General features: G+C 42.7%; 1 protein-coding gene and 1 long non-coding RNA gene across 7 annotated transcripts in view; one reads left to right on the plus strand and one right to left on the minus strand.

Moving 5' to 3' along the window:
* LOC122560130 overlaps positions 1-18,638 on the minus strand; it is a 107,499-nt gene that overhangs the window by 77,944 nt on the left and 10,917 nt on the right. The gene's annotated exons all lie outside the window — the stretch shown is intronic.
* uckl1b (uridine-cytidine kinase 1-like 1b) overlaps positions 12,510-18,638 on the plus strand; it is a 124,592-nt gene continuing 118,463 nt past the window's right edge. For all 3 annotated transcript variants that reach the window (XM_043710408.1, XM_043710407.1, XM_043710409.1), the window contains exon 1: positions 12,510-12,762. In XM_043710408.1, coding sequence (XP_043566343.1) covers positions 12,629-12,762 — 134 coding nt within the window. In that variant the 5' untranslated portion in view covers positions 12,510-12,628. The remainder of the gene's footprint in view (positions 12,763-18,638) is intronic.

Raw genomic sequence — 18,638 nt, forward strand, 5'->3', positions numbered from 1 at the left:
TCTGGGCTTCAGAAATACAGCACTTTGGGAGGGGGACAATTACCTGGACACTCTGTATGAGGAGGCAGTCACACCTGGTAGATTAAGTACCACAAGTTTGGTCAGTGACCAGGGACAGCAGGGTGCGACTGCAAGTGAGGAAAGTAGAGAGATCCTGTATTCAGACAGAGGAGCCTCAGCTCTTGACCTTGTCCAAAATGTATCAGGTATTTGCTTCCTGTGTGGATGAGCAGCTGACCACAGCACCATGGAACAGGAGGCCATTTAAGAAAGGGCAGCAAAAAGACAAGTAGTAGTTGTAGGGGATTTTATAATTAGGGGAATAGATAGTATCCTTTATAATTGGGGTAGAGAGTCCCACATGGTATATTGCCTGCCCCATGCCAAAGTGAGGGACATCTTTGACTGGCTTGAAAGGATATTGGAGAGAGAGGAGGATGTTGTAGTAGTCAGGAAGGCAGATTACTACCTAAATGTAATCAATTTAGGTAAAGGGGCAGAATAGAGAGATCTGGGTGTTCTTGTACACCAGTCAATGAAGGTAAGCATATAGGTACAGCAGGTAGTGAAGAAGGCTAATAGCATGCTGGCATTCATAACAAGAGGGATTGAGTATAGAAGCAAAGAGGTTCTTCTGCAGCTGTACAGGGCCCTGGTGAGACCACACCTGGAGTACTGTGTGCAGTTCTGGTCTCCAAATTTGAGGAAAGACATTCTGGCTATTGAGGGGACAGAGATGAGGAGAAACCTCTTCACCCAGAGAGTGGTGGCTGTGTGGAATGCTCTGCCCCAGAGGGCAGTGGAGGCCCAGTCTCTGGATTAATTTAAGAAAGAGTTGGATAGAGCTCTCAAGGATTGTGGAATCAAGGGTTATGGAGATAAGGCAGGAACAGGATACTGATTAAGGATGATCAGCCATGATCATAATGAATGGTGGTGCAGGCTCGAAGGGCAGAATGGCCTACTCCTGCACCTTCTTAGGGATTATCAGGAACTAGGAACTAAATTAAAGAACAGGTCCTCAAGGGTTATAATCTCCCGATTTCTGCTCGAGTCACATACAAATTGACATGGGGACGCAAGAATAAAGGACATAAACACATGGCTGAAAGTTTGGTGCGGTAAAGAGGGGTTCCTTTTCAGTATTGGAACAGAAGGGATCTGTACCATTGGGACGGTCTCCATCTGAACTGAGTTGGAATCAATGTTCTAGCGAAAAGGGTAAATGTGGGGGCGGGGGTTTTAAAACTCCAAGAAATAATGGCCAATGGAAAACAAAGCAGCAAGTGCGGGTGGATTCAACTGCATGGAAAAGTATCAAAAAAAGAAAGGAAAGGAGAACTCAAGAAAGGTTGTTAAAGTCTATAGCTTTCAGAAACGGACATAATGTTTTGAAAGCACTAGGAATCAAACTTCAAGCACACTGGATAAACAAATGACAATGAGAAGAGGGAAGGTCAGTACAGGACTGAGGTTGTTGTATCTAAGTGCACGTAGTATAAAAAATAAGGTAAATGGGCTTGTGGTACAGATCAAAATTGGCATCACGGAGACGTGGTTGCAACAGGACCAGGACCAGGACCCGGAGCTAAATATCCAGGGATAAAAATCCTATAGAAAAGACAGGCAGATGGGCAGAGTGGTTGGGGTTGCCCTATTAATAAGAAATGAAATTAAATCAATAGCAAGAAGCTAAGTAGGGTCAGATGATATGGAATCTGTGTGGGTAAAGTTGAGGAATTACAAAGGTAAAAAAAACCATAATGCGAGTTATGTACAGTGGTCAGGATTTGGGCAAAAGATACACCAGGAGATAGAAAAGGTGTGTAAGACCGGTAAGATTACAGTGATCGTGAGGGATTTCAATATGCAGGTGGACTGGGAAAATCATGCTGGCAGTGGATCGCAAGTAAAGGAATTTGTGGAATGTCTACAAGATGGCTTTTTGGAGCAACTTGTAGTGGAGCCCACTAGGGAATAGGCAATACTGGATTTAGTGTTGTGCAATTAAGCAGATTTAATAAGGGATCTTAAGGTGAAGGAACCCTTAGGAGGCAGTGACTATAATATGATAGAATTTACTTTACAATTTGAGGGAGGAGTTGGAATCAGATGTAATAGTATTACAGTTGAATAAAGGCAACTACAGAGGCATGAGGAAGAAGCTGACCAGAATTGACTGGGAGAGGAGCCTAGCAGGAAAGACATTGGAAAGGCAATGGCAGGGGTTTCTGGGAGTAATTTAGAGATACAGCAAAAAATCATCCCTCGAATTAAGAAACAGATCAAAGGGAAGATGAGGCAATCATAGCTGACAAGGGAGGTCAGGGAGAGCATAAAAGCAAAAGAAAAAGCATATAATGTGGCAAAGAGCAGTGGGAAGCCAGAGGATTGGACTGCAAAAGATCCTGTTTGAATGTGTATTTTTGATTTTAAAAATTATTTTTAATTGAGATGAGAATTTAGGAAGCATGGCTAGTAAGTTTGCAGATGATACCAAAATTGGTGGCATAGTGGACAGTGAAGAAAGTTATCTAAGACTACAAAGCGATCTTGAATGGGATGAAGAGTGGCTAATGGAGTTTAATTTGGATGTATGCGGTGTGTTGCATTTTGTTAAATGATCAAGGGCAGGATTTATACAATTCATGGTAGGGACCTGGGGAGTATTGTCAGAGAGACTTAGGGTTCACATACATAGTTCTTTGAAAGTTGTGCCACAGGTAGACAGGCATAGAATAGAATGAATGGAATCCCTACAGTGTGCAAACAGGCCATTCGGCCCAACACGTCTACACCGATCCTCTGAAGGTTATCCCACTTCGATGCGTTCCTTGAACACTGTGGGTAATTTAGCATGGCCAATCCATCTAACTTGCACATCTTTGGACTGTGGGAGGAAACCAGAACACCCAGCAAAAACCCACACAGACATGAGAATGTGTAAATTCCTCACAGCCTGAGGATGGAATTGAATCTGGGTCCCTGGCATTGTGAGGCAGCAGTACTAACCACTGAGCCACTATGCTGCCCCAGGTAGTAGCACCCTGGGTAGTAAAGAAAGTGTTTGACACACTTGCCTTCATTGCTCATACCATTGAGTATAGGAATTGGGATGTCATGTTGCAGTTGTAAGGATGTTAATGAGGCCACTTTTGGAGTACTGTGTACAGTGCACATCTTTTATTGGAAAGATATTATTATTTTGGAAAGGATACAGAAAAGATTAACAAGGGTGTCATTGGGACTAGAGGGTTTAAATTATAAGGACAGCCTGGATATCTAGGGCTTTTTCCACTGGAGCGTAGGAGGTTAAGGGATGACCTTACAGAGGTTTATAAAATCATGAGGGGCATAGACAAGGTGAATAGTAAAACTCTTTCCCTAGAGTAGGGTAATTCAAAGCTCGAGGGCATATTTGTAAGGTGAGAGGGAAAAGAGATGGTAGTTCATGTGTGGAATGAATTGCCAGAGGAAGTGATAAGTGGAGGTGCAGTGACAACATTTAAAAGACAATAGGAAAGGTTTTGAGGGATATGAGCCAGATGTAGGCAAATGGTACAAGTTCAGTTTGGAAAGCTTGGTCGGCATGGACGAGTTGGACCGAATGGTCTGTTCCCGTGCTGTATGACTCTACAACTCTATCTAAGACTCTATAATTTGCTCAGACATGTGACACCCATCCTTGGCAGGTGGGACTTGAACCCATACCGTCTGGCTCAGAGGCAGGGATAATCCACCACAAGGGCCCCAATGGTTTCTTTTTACAACAACTGCCAATTGTTTCATGATCACCATTGCTGAGACCAGCTTTCATTTCCAGAATTACTCATGGAATTTAAGTTTCCCCATCTGCTGAACTGAACAAATTAGGAATGCAGACAAATGCAGAATCGGTGGGATAAGCTGGCAATTGAAGACAGCTGCAGCTGTTTGCCCATCCATCAGATTCCTGATAAATAAGGGGCCCCTTCAGTTGACCACACTTGCACGATGTAACTCAGCCTCCAAAATAAAAACTCCTCCTACTTTGGCTGCAACATTTCTTCTTGTAGTCAGTGCAGTACAGTTGATACCCTTTCAGAACAGTGAGATTCAATTTGTTTAATGGGCCATTTGAGAGGTGATGCACCATGTTCCCCCAGTGAGCTACCATTTCCGCCCCATTAGGTTCCATCCACACTAACTTAATATCTCTGTTGCCCCTGTGATCCATCATCCTTCCCTCCTCATCGAGGCCATCAACATTCCCCTGGAGCATCTTGACATCCAGATCTCAATGCCCCCTCTCTGATCAAAGTCCCCTGCATCCTGATGTTCCCTAATCCTCTCTCACTCTCCATCCATGGCCTTTCAAAAAGTCTATTTACAAATTACAACTTCACGTTACACCTGTCACTGTGGCCATTCATCAGGCTCCCAGTTAAGTTCCAGACATGAGTTAGCCCTAGAATGGGTGATGGACTGCACAGATCCTTCAGTATCTCAGACAGACAAGAGTACAACTACAGGACAGATTGGAGCATGTACTCCGGACTGGGTGAAGTGCAGATCATATGCCCCTGGACTAACTAGAGCACATCTTCCTGAGACTGAGTGAAGCATACCCCCCACCCCAGGACTGACTGGAGCACATCATCAGGGACTGAGTGGAACACATCCCTCTTGAGTCAAAGTGGTGCACAACTACCATCAGTCTCCCTGGGACTGACTGGAGCACACCCCTCTTCTCCAGAGCAGGATATGCTTGTCCAGTTTATACTTCCTATTCTTCCCTGCCTTCATGGTTCCACACTGTTCAAACAATTCCATTCACTGTTTCACACTTTCACAGACCCAGGTAAAGTCCTTTGCAATAAAAGCAAATAACTGCGGATGCTGGAATCTGAAACCAAAAGAGAAAATGCTGGAAAATCTCAGCAGGTCTGGCAGCATCTGTAAGGAGAGAAAAGAGCTGATGTTTCGAGTCTAACTGACCAAGGGTCTCCTTACAGATGCTGCCAGACCTGCTGAGATTTTCCCGCATTTTCTCTTTTGGATTCAAAGTCCTTTGCAATGTGGACTAAAACTTGTTGTTCAGTCATAAGCAGTAGCCCTTAAGCTTTATTATACCCTATATTTGCCATTTGCCAGTTATGCTCAGAGATGGTCTAGGGAGACATGTCTGGGTCTGCTTGGTTTTATCAGCTGTACCTGGGGAAGTGACAGTGTAAGTGACTTTACACTCATTTAAAACATCACTGCTATAAGAACGAAGAAGCAAGTACTGGCTGTGAGACGGATGAAGAAATGCAACTCACCAGGTACTGCCTGATTTTCGCTCTCAAGTTTCTGATGTGCTAGTTTCTCAAATGGGTAGAAATTATTTGGGAAGGCAGCATTAGTTTCTGCGAGTTGTAGTAATTAAATGCAAATACATGCAGATAACATTTGTGCCTCCTATTGGTCATATACTGTACCCGCCATATAATCGCTGAAGATTTTCTCAATTGCAGGAATGCAATTTTTTGCCTCTCGCCCAATTAAATTCACCCATTGCCATTCATCTCTTCAGTTTGGGTTCTAGAAAATCCCATATGGAATCTCTATTACACACATCAATTGTTCAAATATCTGCCTAATGGAACCCAGAAATACACCAGGCAGTATTGGAAAATGGCAGCATGAACACCCAGGTTAAATCATCGTTATGACATACAAGTCCTGGGCCTCCTCCATAACCAAATCAAACCCACCCACCAACTGGAGAAAGAACGCCTCATCTTCCACCTTGGGACCCTCCAACCACATGACACCAACATCACTTTCACCAGTTTCCAAATCTCCTGTTCCCCCCCACCTCATCCCAGATCCAACACTCCAACTTGGCACTGCCCTCTTGACCTGTCGTACCTGTCCACCTTCCTTCCCACCTATCAGCTCCACCCTCCCCACCGATCTATCACAATTACCTCCCACCTGCATCCACCCACAGCCTTCCTACCTATCTTCCTCCCAGATCCATCCCCACACACTTGTTTCTCTCTCAGCCCCCTTCTCCCTTCACATTCCTGATGAAGGGCTTATGACCAAAACGTTGACTCTCCTGCTTCTTAGCCTGACCTGCTGTGCTTTTTCAGCGCCGCACTTTTCAACTCTTGACACTTCAGCATCTGCAGTCCTACTTTCTCCTTATGCCATTTAGATGCAGAATGTTTGTGAATGTGATGCCAATCAAGCAGGTGGCATGGTTCTGGATGGTGTCAAGCGTTTTGAGTGTTGTTGGACCTGCACTCACCCAGGCAAGTGGGAGAATTCATCACTCTCCTGACTTGGACTTTGTAAATGGTGAATAGGCTTTGGGGAGTCAAGAGGTGAATTAATTAAAAGATTTCTAGCCTCTGACCAGCTGTTGTAGCTACAGTACTACGCAACTAATCCAGTTGATTTTCTGATCAATGATACAGCAGGATGTTGATAGTAGGTAATTTAGTGATGGTGATACCACTGAATGTCAAGAAGTGATGGTTAGATTTTCTCTTGCTAGAAATGGTCATTGCCTGGTATTGTGATGCACAAACATAACTTACCACTTGTCAGCACAAACATGGATATTGTCCAGATCCTGTTGCATTTGGGCATAGACTGCTTCAGGATCTGAGAAGTATGAGTGGTGCTGAACATTGTGCAATCATCAGAGAACATGCCATTGCTGATCTTATAATGGAGGATAGGTCATTGTTGAAGCAGCTGAAGATGGTTGGGCTGAGGACATTACACTGAGAAGCCTGTCCACATAGCTTTGAAACAAAGCTGAGAAGCTTTATTCACGTAGAGGAACCCTGGAACTGAGATGGTTGACCTCCAACAACCATGACCATCTTCCTTTCTGCCAGGTATGACTCCAACCAATGGAGTTTTCCCTTGATTCCCATTGACTCCAATTTTGTTTGGGCTCTTTGATGCCACACTCTGTCAAATGTGGCCTTGATGTCAAGGTAGTCATTCACATCTCACTTTTGGAACTCAGTTCTGTCTATGTTTGGACCAAGTTTGGTCAGGAGCTAAGCTTACATACAATCTGAGTGTATGTGAGAAGGTTATTGCAAAGAGGTGATGCTTGATATCACTGTTGATGACTTATCCTCCTGGTTCCAAGTAAAGATAAGCAAAAAACAAGTTTTATATGATTTTGATGTGATCTCCAGTAGCCCTTTTAAAGGCCTTTGTTCACATTAAATGACTTCAGATTGAGAATACTCTTCATCATATTGTGTGGCACCATCACCATGCTAAATGGGATAGACTTCAAACAGATCTAGTAATTCAAGACTAAGCATCCATGAGAAGTTATGGGCCATCAGCAGCAGCCAAATTGCACTCAACATAAACTGTAACCTCACAGCCTGGCATACCCTTTCTCTACCATTACCACCAAGCCATGGAATCAATCCTCATTCGATGAAGAGTGCAGGAGGATATGCCAAGAGTAGCATCAACCTGGTGAAGCTACTATTAATGACTAGCTGAACCAAATTACCATTCTACCTCTGTATTTGCAACACACTAAAATTAAACAATCAAGGGCTCCCGATAATTACTAAAACAATTCCTTAAAGACTTTTGAATAATCAATTCCAGACTTATAAATTCAAGATCATAATTTCCAGACACTAGTTTATATCTGAAACAGAAGACTTATCTATGTATTAAATACACAATAACTTTAGCGGAAATTAAATAAGTTGTAAATCCAAAATATTTGCTTTTAGCTTTGATTTACACAAAAGTCAGACAGACAAACAAACATAGTTATGGGAAAAATAAAGTAACAAAATTGGCCCAGACTACTTAAATGGATTTCATGATGAGTTGTTTTGCAGGTATAAATGTGGACTCCATGGCTGTTTTTTTTCTGAAATATTGATCAGGGTCATCTTCTCAGATCACCCATGCAAAGACAGCAATGTACCTAACTCAGCTTTCTACTCTTTGGACTTCTGGAAGCTGGTGGAACAGATTTATAATTTTCATGCTGTCTTTGCCATAGTCCAGAACAACCTCTCAGAAAACATAGTTAAAAAAGAAACAACTTTAATTTTGGTTCTGTCCTGATAGACTTATCAATTCTTCTTGAGGGTCTATTCCAGACTTGCCAGGACCAATTCCCAGGTACTGACCCTGCAATTTGTACCCAGGACTGTGGAGACAGGCCGCCTGCTTGCGGAACGTTTCAGAGAACACCTCTGGGACACCCAGACCAACCAACCCAACTACCCCGTAGCCCAACACATTAACTCCCCCTCCCACTCCACCAAGGACATGCAGGTCCTTGACTCCTCCATCGCCAGACCATGGCAACACGACGGTTGGAGGAAGAGCGCCTCATCTTCTGCCTGGGAACCCTCCAACCACAAGGGATGAACTCAGATTTCTCCAGTTTCCTCATTTCCCCTCCCCTGGATGCTGCCTGACCTGCTGCGCTTTTCCAGCAACACATTTTCAGCTATTAATCCAGAGACCCAAGTAATGTATAGGGACCTGAGTTCAAATCTCACTGTAGCGGATAGTGAAATCTGAATTCAATAAAAACCTGGAGTTAACACTCTAATGGCAATTATTTCCATGGAAAACTCATCTGGTTCACTCGTACCCTTTAGGGAGGAAATTTATCTAGCCTATCTGTAATTCCAGACCTGCAGCAATGTAGTTGACTCTTAACTAGGCAATAAAGACTGCCCGTCCTATAAATAAATACCAATAAGCTCTGAGAAGAGCCATCTCCAGGTATGTGGTCCCTGGACTGCAACCAATCAATGCAAAGCAGTAAACCTGTTCCAAACCTTTGCTTGGGGATTGACTATTTGAACAATTTTCAAACAGTAGCATTCATAGAAACTGATTAATGCAATCATTGCCTAGCAATCTCTCAAATGGAGCAATTAGAAAACTCATTATTAAACAACTTCTATCTGTCCAAGCTGTAGCAAACGTTCCAGACCTTGGCTTCCCATGCCAAGCAGTGAGGACATGATAACCCAGGTGTCATAAGAAATATACATGAATATACTTGTCCAGGATTCAATCACTATTGTTTTCTTTATCCTCTGGAAGCTGTTCATCTCAGTATTCCCACACATCAAATTGTCTATTCTTCGTCTGCTGAAGTTTTACTGAAGCCATCTTTTGTCCATCTTCTCAAAAAAAGCCCAAAGCACAATTTCTCATTCAGGCATCTTTCAACTGCTGAAGCCTGGGAATATAACAGATTATATCCAAAAAAACAATGCTTGGTGTAGCATTGAAATTGAAGAACTTACAACTGGGCATTGCATTTAATTTAGTTTTTTTGTTAATAAGCAAGAAACCTAATGCAGGGATTTCCTAGGTTTCTTAGGTCTGAACTCTGGTATGACCTTACTACAAATATCTATCTCTTGATCTAGATAGACATTTCTTAAATGTTTCATCAAGCTTTTGGTCATTTAACCTAAGATCTCACTATGAGGCTTGATGTCAATACTCCTGTGAAATATTTTAGGACGTTTCATTTTGTTAAAAGTGCCACATAAATGTCAGTTGCTGTTGTTGTTGTAATGAACCAAAAATATCAATTTCAGCCTTACCACCCTACAAGTGTTTGATCTCTGTCTTTCATCAAATTTGCTACGAATGACCCATTCTGATTAAATTCCATCCCAGCTTGCAGACTGTATAGCGATCTTCAGTTCTGAGGAAGACCCATATTGGATTTGAAACATTGCCACTGTTTTGCTCTCCACAGATGCTGCCAGACCTGCTGAGTTTCTCCAGAATTTTCTGTTTTAATTTCAGATTTATAGAACTGGCTCGAAGGTAGAAGACAGACGGTGGTGGTGGTGATGGAGGGTTGCTTTTCAGACTGGAGGCCTGTGACCAGTGGCGTGCCACAAGGATTGGTGCTGGGTCCACGGCTTTTCTTTATTTATATAAATGATTTGAACGTGAACATGGGAGGTATGGTTCGTATGTTTACAGACGACACCAAAATTGGAGATGTAGTGGATCGCAAAGAAATTTTCCTCAGAGTAGAACAGGATCTTCATCAGATGGGCCAATTGGCCAATGGGCTGAGAGGTGGCAGGTGGAGTTTAATTTACATAAATGTGAGGTGCAGATTTTTGAAAAAGCAAATCAGGGCAGGACTTATACACTTAATGGTAAGGTCCTGGGGAGTGTTGCTGTACAGAGACATTGGAATGCAGGTTCATAGTTCCTTGAAAATGGAGTCACAGATAGAGAGGTGAAAAAGCAAATCAGGGCAGGACTTATACACTTAATGGTAAGGTCCTGGGGAGTGTTGCTGTACAAAGAGACATTGGAATGCAGGTTCATAGTTCCTTGAAAATGGAGTCACAGATAGAGAGGTTAGTGAAGAAGGCATTTGGTATGTTTGCCTTTTGGGTTAGTGCACCGAGTATAGGAGTTGGGAGGTCATGTTGCAGCTGTACAGGACATTGGTTAGACCATTACTTGAATACTGCATGCAATTTTGGTCTCCCTGCTATAGGAAGCATGTTGTGAAACTTGAAATGGTTCAGAAAACATTTACAAGGATTTTGCCTGGGTTGGAGAATTGAAGTTACAGGGAGAAGCTGAATAGACTGGGGCTATTTTCCCTGGAGCATTGGAGGCTGAGGGGTGATCTTATAGAGGTTTACAAAATCAAGGAGAGCATGGATAGGATAAATAGACAAAGTCTTTTCCACAGGGTATAGGAATCCAAAACTAGAAAGATTTAAAAGGTGCCTAAGGGGCAGCTTTTTCACACAGAGGGTGGTGCATGTATGTAATGAGGTGCCAGAGGAAGTGATGAGACTGGTACAAATACAATATTTAAAACACATTTGGATGGGTATATGAATAGGAAGGGTTTAGAAGGATATGGGCCAAAATCTGGAAATGGGACTATATTTATTGACGATATCTGGTTGACATGGACAAGTTGGACCAAAGGGTCTTTTTCCATGCTGTACATCTCTATGACTCTATATATGGCTCTATTTTCAGCATCTGCAATATTTTGCTTCTTTAAAAGTTTATCACAAATTAGTTAATAGCTAGTTATATTGTGCCTGGTCTCTTGTGAGACATCAGGCTGAACGTAAGCGTAAGTATACTTTACTACTAGCCATCTTGACTTCACATCATCACCACAGCAGTCAAACAACTGGTTAGCTCCTCCCAGGTACAGTTCTTTACATCCTGATGAGTTGGAGCTTATCTTGTGATGTCAGTTTACTAACTACCTTATACAACTCATGATTTCAAATTCATAGCAAAAAGTCTGAATCTTGACCAATGTCCTCTCTAAGCTGCATGGATTGTACAGCTGCTGAGAAGCTCAGTGCATGTCATTCAGTACATCAGTGTCTTGCTTCTGCTCCCAGAAGCTGCTGCCATGCATGGATCATGGAGGCCTGCACAGCAGCAACTAGAATATAGGCAATAACTAAAACAGAAATTGCTGGAAAAGCTCAGCAGGTCGGACAGCATCTGTGGAGAGAAATCAGAGTTAACGTTTCCAGTTGAGTGGCCTGTCCTCAGGACTGATTGTAGCAAGGAAAATGTCAGTTTATATCTAGTAGATACAGGGAGAGTGTAAGGAGTAAAGGATAGACGGGGATAAAGCCCAGAGAGAAGAACAGTTGGACAAAGGAGTGTATAATGATCTGCCTAGGAAGGGTGAATAGCTATTACAGGCATTGTTTTGATTAGATTAGATTCCCTACAGTGTGGAAACAGGCCCTTCGGCCCAACAAATCCACACCGCCCCGACTAATACACCTAACACTATGGACAATTTAGCATGGCCAATTCACCTGACCTGCACATCTTTGAAATATGGGAGGAAACTGTTGTCCTTAACTACCTCCAAAATGGTCGAATTGCCACTTCAGTTTAAAAATAATGGACACATCCATATCCCATGAAAGAATAAAAATCATTTACCAAATCCTGTTTAGCCAATGCTTATATTTCATTTAGAAGTAGTTCTATTATGCTGAGTATCTCCTGATACTTTATTTCAAGGAAAAACCAGTAAAACTTGCAAATGACACATAGTGGTATTTGGTATACCTCAGAATAAAGTTCCAGGACGACCAGTATGTTGATTTCCAGCAACTGCTTTTCTTTTTGTTTTAACTGGCTTTACCTCTGAGCTTCACATTTGACTTGCAATGAAATTTCTTTATTGCACTTATCCAAACCTGCACCGACAATGTAAATAAATATGTAAAGTTGCTGACTACCAAACTCCTCTGCAGTTTATTTTTCAAGTCGGGTCTCAGGCATTTAAGCCGATACACCGCTAGACAAAGTTAGGCCCATTTTTGTAGTGTGGTCAGCTTGTAGTTACTAAAAATAAGCAGCTTCTCCAGTGACAAGTGGTGGGTCACAATGAGGAAGATGAAGTAGTAATTTTCCAAGGATAGGCTATTTCAGTTGGTGCTCAACGCTGCCCCGTCTCAGACATTTTGAGAGGGTGAGGGTGGTGTTTCATTCAGTTGTATGTTTATTTAGCGTTGCTATTTCAAACAAGCATCCAGCTAGCGCAGGGCCTTTGGGGAGTTGTAGTCTTCCTTGTTACTGCTTCTGAGCTGTGGTAATGGGGGAGCGCCTGCCCATTGAACTACAGAGCCCAGTGCTCCCCACAACCCCAGGACAGCAAAGAACAATGGCTGAAACTGAGCTGGGGAGCCCTGCCAACGATGTCGAAACCGTAGCCGCCAGATCTGACAGGTAAGCCTTCAGTAAGTAAGTGTCAGAAGGCGTCTCTCTTAAGGCGGCGCAGTGTACACCTGAATCTTTCAGTTTCATGACAGCTGTGTAACTAACCTCCGGAACCTTAGAGTATGTCCTCTGCCAACCCAGTCCTGTGATTTTACAACATTGTATCACTTGGCTATGATACTTCGCAAAACGTTACACTCCTTTCTTCTTGTCCGGTGTTACTTATAAGACTTAACGGAAGAAGAAAAAAGTTGTCACAAGTTTGTTTTTTTAAAATATGATATCTGTTTTAACCACTTTGACAGCGGAATAGACAATTTGCCATTACTGTTTTGGGGTCGGGGAAGGGAAGTGTTTTGTTTTCCTTTCTGTTTGTTGGTTAAATATCTCCCGCAGATGGTTCGTTCCTGATAGTTAGCAGGGAAGGATAGGCTGTTAGATGTTCTAAATTTCAACGCTGTGCAGTTTATATGGAGAAATATATTTAGATGGCAGTCTGCTGTTATATAAATTGAATGCACTTGTTTCTTCAGTTGTGCGGATATAATCCCGTAAAACGTGTAGGATCCAAGGAGTAACAATGCAAAGTACTTAAATCAGCAGCGTGTTTTAACATTATTTTTATGCTTAAGCTTTTGTGAAATCATGGCTAATTATTCAATTGAAAGAATTGTGACAAATGACTATTTGGCAAATTAAGGCTAACTTTTTAAATTGTTAATTATTGATTAAAGTTTTAAAATTTTTAAACATACCTGCAGGTTTTCTATATGGTAAGACAAATGATACATTGCTCAAATTTTAAAATACAACAATGTGTCTGGGCCATGTTATTTCATTACAAACCGCTATCCTCGTTGATTTCTTCTCTCACAAATAGCAATCATATACTCCAGGATTCATGCAACCCGAAGGGGGAAATGTGAATTTTCAAGTTACTGCAAATCTACATAATCTGCTCCAACAACTGAAATTATTTTCTACCGACCAACAGCTGTACATATACAGTAATTGACGTCACGTCGTGCCTAGTTACAAAACAAAACCATGTAGTTGTAAAGTCACGGTCATACTACACTGGTTCAAATGAGCCGCAGAATGATACATGGTATGACGTGTTAGATCTTGCAAGCACTAACGAAGGGTCAATGCAGGGATCGAACTCTCGGAAACTGTGTCATTCTCTACTGTTTCGGTCTAAATTTTAACTGGTGCCATTTATCGACCTCGAGCAAGCGGGTTGACTAGCCAATCAGGTTGCAGAACTCTCTTCGGGAGCAAACCAGGAAATAAAAGGCATAGTTAATGATTAACTTCTGAACTGTTTTACACCAGGCCAAATTACTATTGAGATAAACACATTGGATTAAGATAGAAGCTGAAATGTGACCTAACTTTAATAAATCAAAATAACAAGTTGCAAAGTGAGATTAGGTCGTGGCTCATTTTTAATATGGCACAGACTCCAAAGACCAAATGGCCTCTTAATGATATAAACCTGCTCTGACACTGCTGAATGCAGAATTACAAAATCCTGTCTAAGATCATTGCCAACCAGGTTAGGTCAGCTCTGGGATTGGTGATTCACCCCAACAAACCTGTGCTGTACCAAGCAAGATGATCTCTGAGAGCCTTGCGCTCCTCAGGGATACGATCACCTGCGTTCACGACTGGGGGCATGGACGTCTGCCTTATCAGCCTGGAGCAGGAGGAAGCCTTCACTGGATATTGCACACCTATATGCTGTCCAAAGTGGGCTCTGGGGAGGGAATTTGCAACTGGACTGCTCTATACCAACATTACTGCAATTTTAATCAATGGGTGGGAGTTGGAAAGCTTCCCATTCAGATCTGGAGTCAGGCAGGGCTGCCCACTCTTTCCTATCTTGTCTATATGTTGTATAGAGCCTTTTGCTAAGTCTGTCAGGAATGATGCGAGCCAGGGAGGGTTGAATATTCGAGACAGCAAAGCCCAGTAGGTCAGAGCCTCTCTCTACATGGATGACGTCCCCATTTTTGGCTCAGATCTGCTGTTAGTGTGTGTACTCATGAGCACCTGTGACCAGTTTGAACTGGCCTCGAGCCAAGGTAAATCAAGGCAAGAGCCAAGCCGTGAACTTTGGGAACCAGGCCAACCAATCCTTCGTTCTCTTCACTGTCAGGACTAATTGCTGGAAGGTACTGGGAGTATGTTTCGGAGGGGCTGACATATGCGCAAAATCTTGGGAGAAGTATATCACCAAAGTGAAGTAAAAATGGTCTTTTGGGATCACCATTCCCTCGCTATTGTGGGTAAAATCCTGGCCGTCAGGTGTGAGACTTTGTTCTATGGGGCGCAGGTCTGGCCCATCTCCAGAAACTGTACCATTGCAGTCACCCGAGCCATCTTCCACTTCATCTGGAGAGTCTAAGATGGAGCAATGTCCACAGGGACTCCATGTACAAAACTCTTGATAAGGGAGGAAGAACATACCCAACGCCCCCTCATCCTGATGGCCACCTTTGTGTGTGACCACATCAGGCAATGCATAGACTCATGGTACACAAACACCAGATGTCAGTGCATAAGGAGGTTCTACGTGTCCATGGTAGTGCGAAGGATGGGACTGGCCTCATTGCTGTGGAACATTCCAAGTAGTTGGACCATTCTGCATCACCTGTCCTGCATGGAGAAATTTATAAAGAAAAGCACTTTTTGACCACAAGTCCATTTGAGAAGTGGTCAGTAGGTAACGTCCTCGACACTCTGCAGAAAAGGCGTGGGTGGTTCCTATGGCATGGATCCCTGACCAGACTATCAAAATCATTTGTCAGAATGCCGCATAACCAGAACTTTCCAACAAGTGCCAATATATTGCTTGGCTTGTGGTGAGAAAGGTACTACCTGTGAGATTCTTTGTGTATGCTAGGTCTGTCTGCACCACTGTACACTGCCCTCAAAGTAGCTGTAGGGGATGGAGACTGTCACGCGTCCTTCTGAAATATGGTTTTGCAAAGGAAGTCTGAAGGAGAATGCAGTGGTTTTGTCAAGGTACGTCCCAAGCAGCTCTGTGATGCAGGACTCTGTGCTGTCCGGTCTGTTTCCCGGGATGCACACTGAGATAAGCGTCAATTGTGCCTGGAGGACCATTAACTCTGTGAAAGACGCTCTTTCGTCTACACAAAACTTGGTGTTCCAAGACAAGGAGTTGACCTCGACAGTGTTGCAGGCGGCACATTCCAATGGCCCGGGCCACGTGCTGAGGGATGCACTAAAGCTTGGGGCAGCTGCTGTCAAGGCCCCATGGGGTAAGACCAGGGTCTGAAGTCTTCCTGCTGAAGGTCTGTTGAGTTATTGGACCCTGCTGGGGCCTGAAATGCATGTAAGTATAATCTGATTAAAGTAAGTATATCTGGTTAAAGTAACAGATGCTTTTGGTTTATTTGGGGATCCAACATCTGTTTATTTCTTGATATGCTACTGTACAGAACTGAACTGTATAATCTATATATGAATAATGTATATTTTGAAATAAAAAAGCAAACCTTCTATGAGGCCATGATTTTAAATAATCATCCTAATTTTGAATGATAGAAAGGAATGCTACTCAATTCTTGTGAAATTAGTTTTTAAGTGCTTGAGATGTTTCAGAAATACTTTATAACTGAATAAATCATTAAAATGTCTCATTCAACAGGAAGATTTGTGTTATAAGGAGAGGAGGATATTCCCTGAAGTATAGGAGGCTAAGGGGTAACCATAGACGCTTTTAAAATCATAAGGGGTATAGATAAGTTGAATAGCCAAGGTCTTTTCCCCAGCGTAGGGAGGCCAAAACTAGGGGGCATAGGTTTAAGGTGAGAGGGGAAAGATTTAAAAGGAACCTGAGGGGCACCTTTTTCACAGAGGGTGGTACGTGTATAGAATGAGTTGCCAGATGAAGTGGTAGAAATGGCTACAATTACAACTTTTAAAAGACATTGGAGTGGCTCAGTGCATCAGGGCTCAGGTTTGGTTTTAGCTTCAGGCAACAGTCTGTGTGGAGGTTACACATTCTCCCGTGTCTGCCTAGATTTCCTCCGGGTGCTCAGGTTTCCTCCCACAGTCCAAAGGTGTGCAGATTAGGTGGATTGGACATGGTAAATTGCCCCGTAGTGTCCAGGGATGTGTAGGTTAGGTGGACTAGCTGTGGAAAATGCAGGGTTACAGGGATAGGGTAGGAGGGTGAGTCTGGGTGGGATGCTCTTCGGACTGTCAGTGTGAACTTGTTGAGCTGAATGACCTGTTTCCATACTGTATGGAGGTACATGGATAGAAATGGTTTAGAGGAATATGGCCAAGTGTAGGCAAATTGGACTAGCTCAGTTTAGGAAACCTGGTCAGCATGGATGAGTTGGGCCAAAGGAATAGAACATAGAACATTACAGTGCAGTACAGGCCCTTTTGGCCCTCTAAGTTGTGTCAACCTGTGGAACCAACCTGAAACCCACCGAACCTACACTGTTCCATTTTCATCTATATGTTTGTCCAATGAATATTTAAATGCACTTAAAGTTGGTGAGTTTACTGTTGCAGGCTGAGAGTACTACATCCCTACTACTTTCCGAGTAAACAAACTACCTCTGACATCTGGCCTATATTTATCACCCCTCAATTTCAACTTATGTCCTCTCGTGCTGACCATCACCATCTGAGGAAAAAGGCTCTCACTGTCTACCCTATCTAATCCTCTGATTATCTTCTATGTCTCAATTAAGACACCTCTCAACCTTCTCTAATGAAAGCAGCTTCAAGTCCCTCAACCTTCCCTCCATACCAGGCAACATCCTAGTAAATCTCCTTTGAATCCTTTCCAATGCTTCCACATCCTTCCTATAATGTGGGCACCATATTTCAATATACTCAATATTTCAAGCGTGGCCACACCAGAGTTTTGTACACCTACAGCATGACCTCATGGTTCCAACCTCAATCCTTCTACCAAAGAAAGCTAATACACCATATACCCTCTTATCCTAGGTGGAAGCTTTCAGAGATCTTTGCATATGGACACCAAGATCTCTCTGCTCATCCAAACTACCAAAAATCTTACCATTAGTCCAGTACTCTTTATTTCGGTTGTTCCTTCCAAAGTGAATCACTTCACACTTTTCCGCATTAAACTCCATTTGCCACCTCTCAGCCCAGCTCTGCAGCTTATCTATGTCTCACTGTAACCTGAAACACTCTTCAGCACTGTCCACAACTCCACTGATTTTAGTATCATCTGCAAATTTACTAACCTATCTTTCTATGCTCTCATCCAGGTCATCCAGGCCCCAAAACAGATTCTTGCGGTACACCACTCCTAACTGAGCTCCAGGATGAACATTTCCCATCAACTACCACCCTCTGTTTCTTTCAGCTAGTTAATTTCTGATCAGAACTGCTAAATCACCCCCAAACCCATGCCTTTGTATTTTGTGCAATAGCCTACCATGGTGAACCTTAACAAATGCCTTACTGTAGTCCATATACACCACATCAACTGCTTTACCCTCCTCCATCTGTTTGGTCACCTTCTCAAAGAACTCAATAAGTTAAATGAGGCATGACCTACCCTTTACAAAACAGTGTTGACTATCCCTAATCAAATTATTCCTTTCTAGATGATTATAAATCCTATATCTTATCAGCTTTTCCAACACTTTACCCACAACCAAAGTAAAGCTCACTGGTCTATAATTATCAGGTTTTTGTCTACTCCCCTTCTTGAACAAGGAGACAACATTTGCTATCCTCTAGCCGTCTGGCACTCATCATGTAAACAATGATGACATAAAGATCAAAGCCAAAGACACTGTAATCTCCTGCCTGGCTTTCCACAGAATCCTAGAATAAATCCCATTCAGCCCAGGGGACTTATC

This window comes from Chiloscyllium plagiosum, chromosome 20, assembly GCF_004010195.1.
Source record: "Chiloscyllium plagiosum isolate BGI_BamShark_2017 chromosome 20, ASM401019v2, whole genome shotgun sequence".
NCBI classification, from domain to species: domain Eukaryota; kingdom Metazoa; phylum Chordata; class Chondrichthyes; order Orectolobiformes; family Hemiscylliidae; genus Chiloscyllium; species Chiloscyllium plagiosum.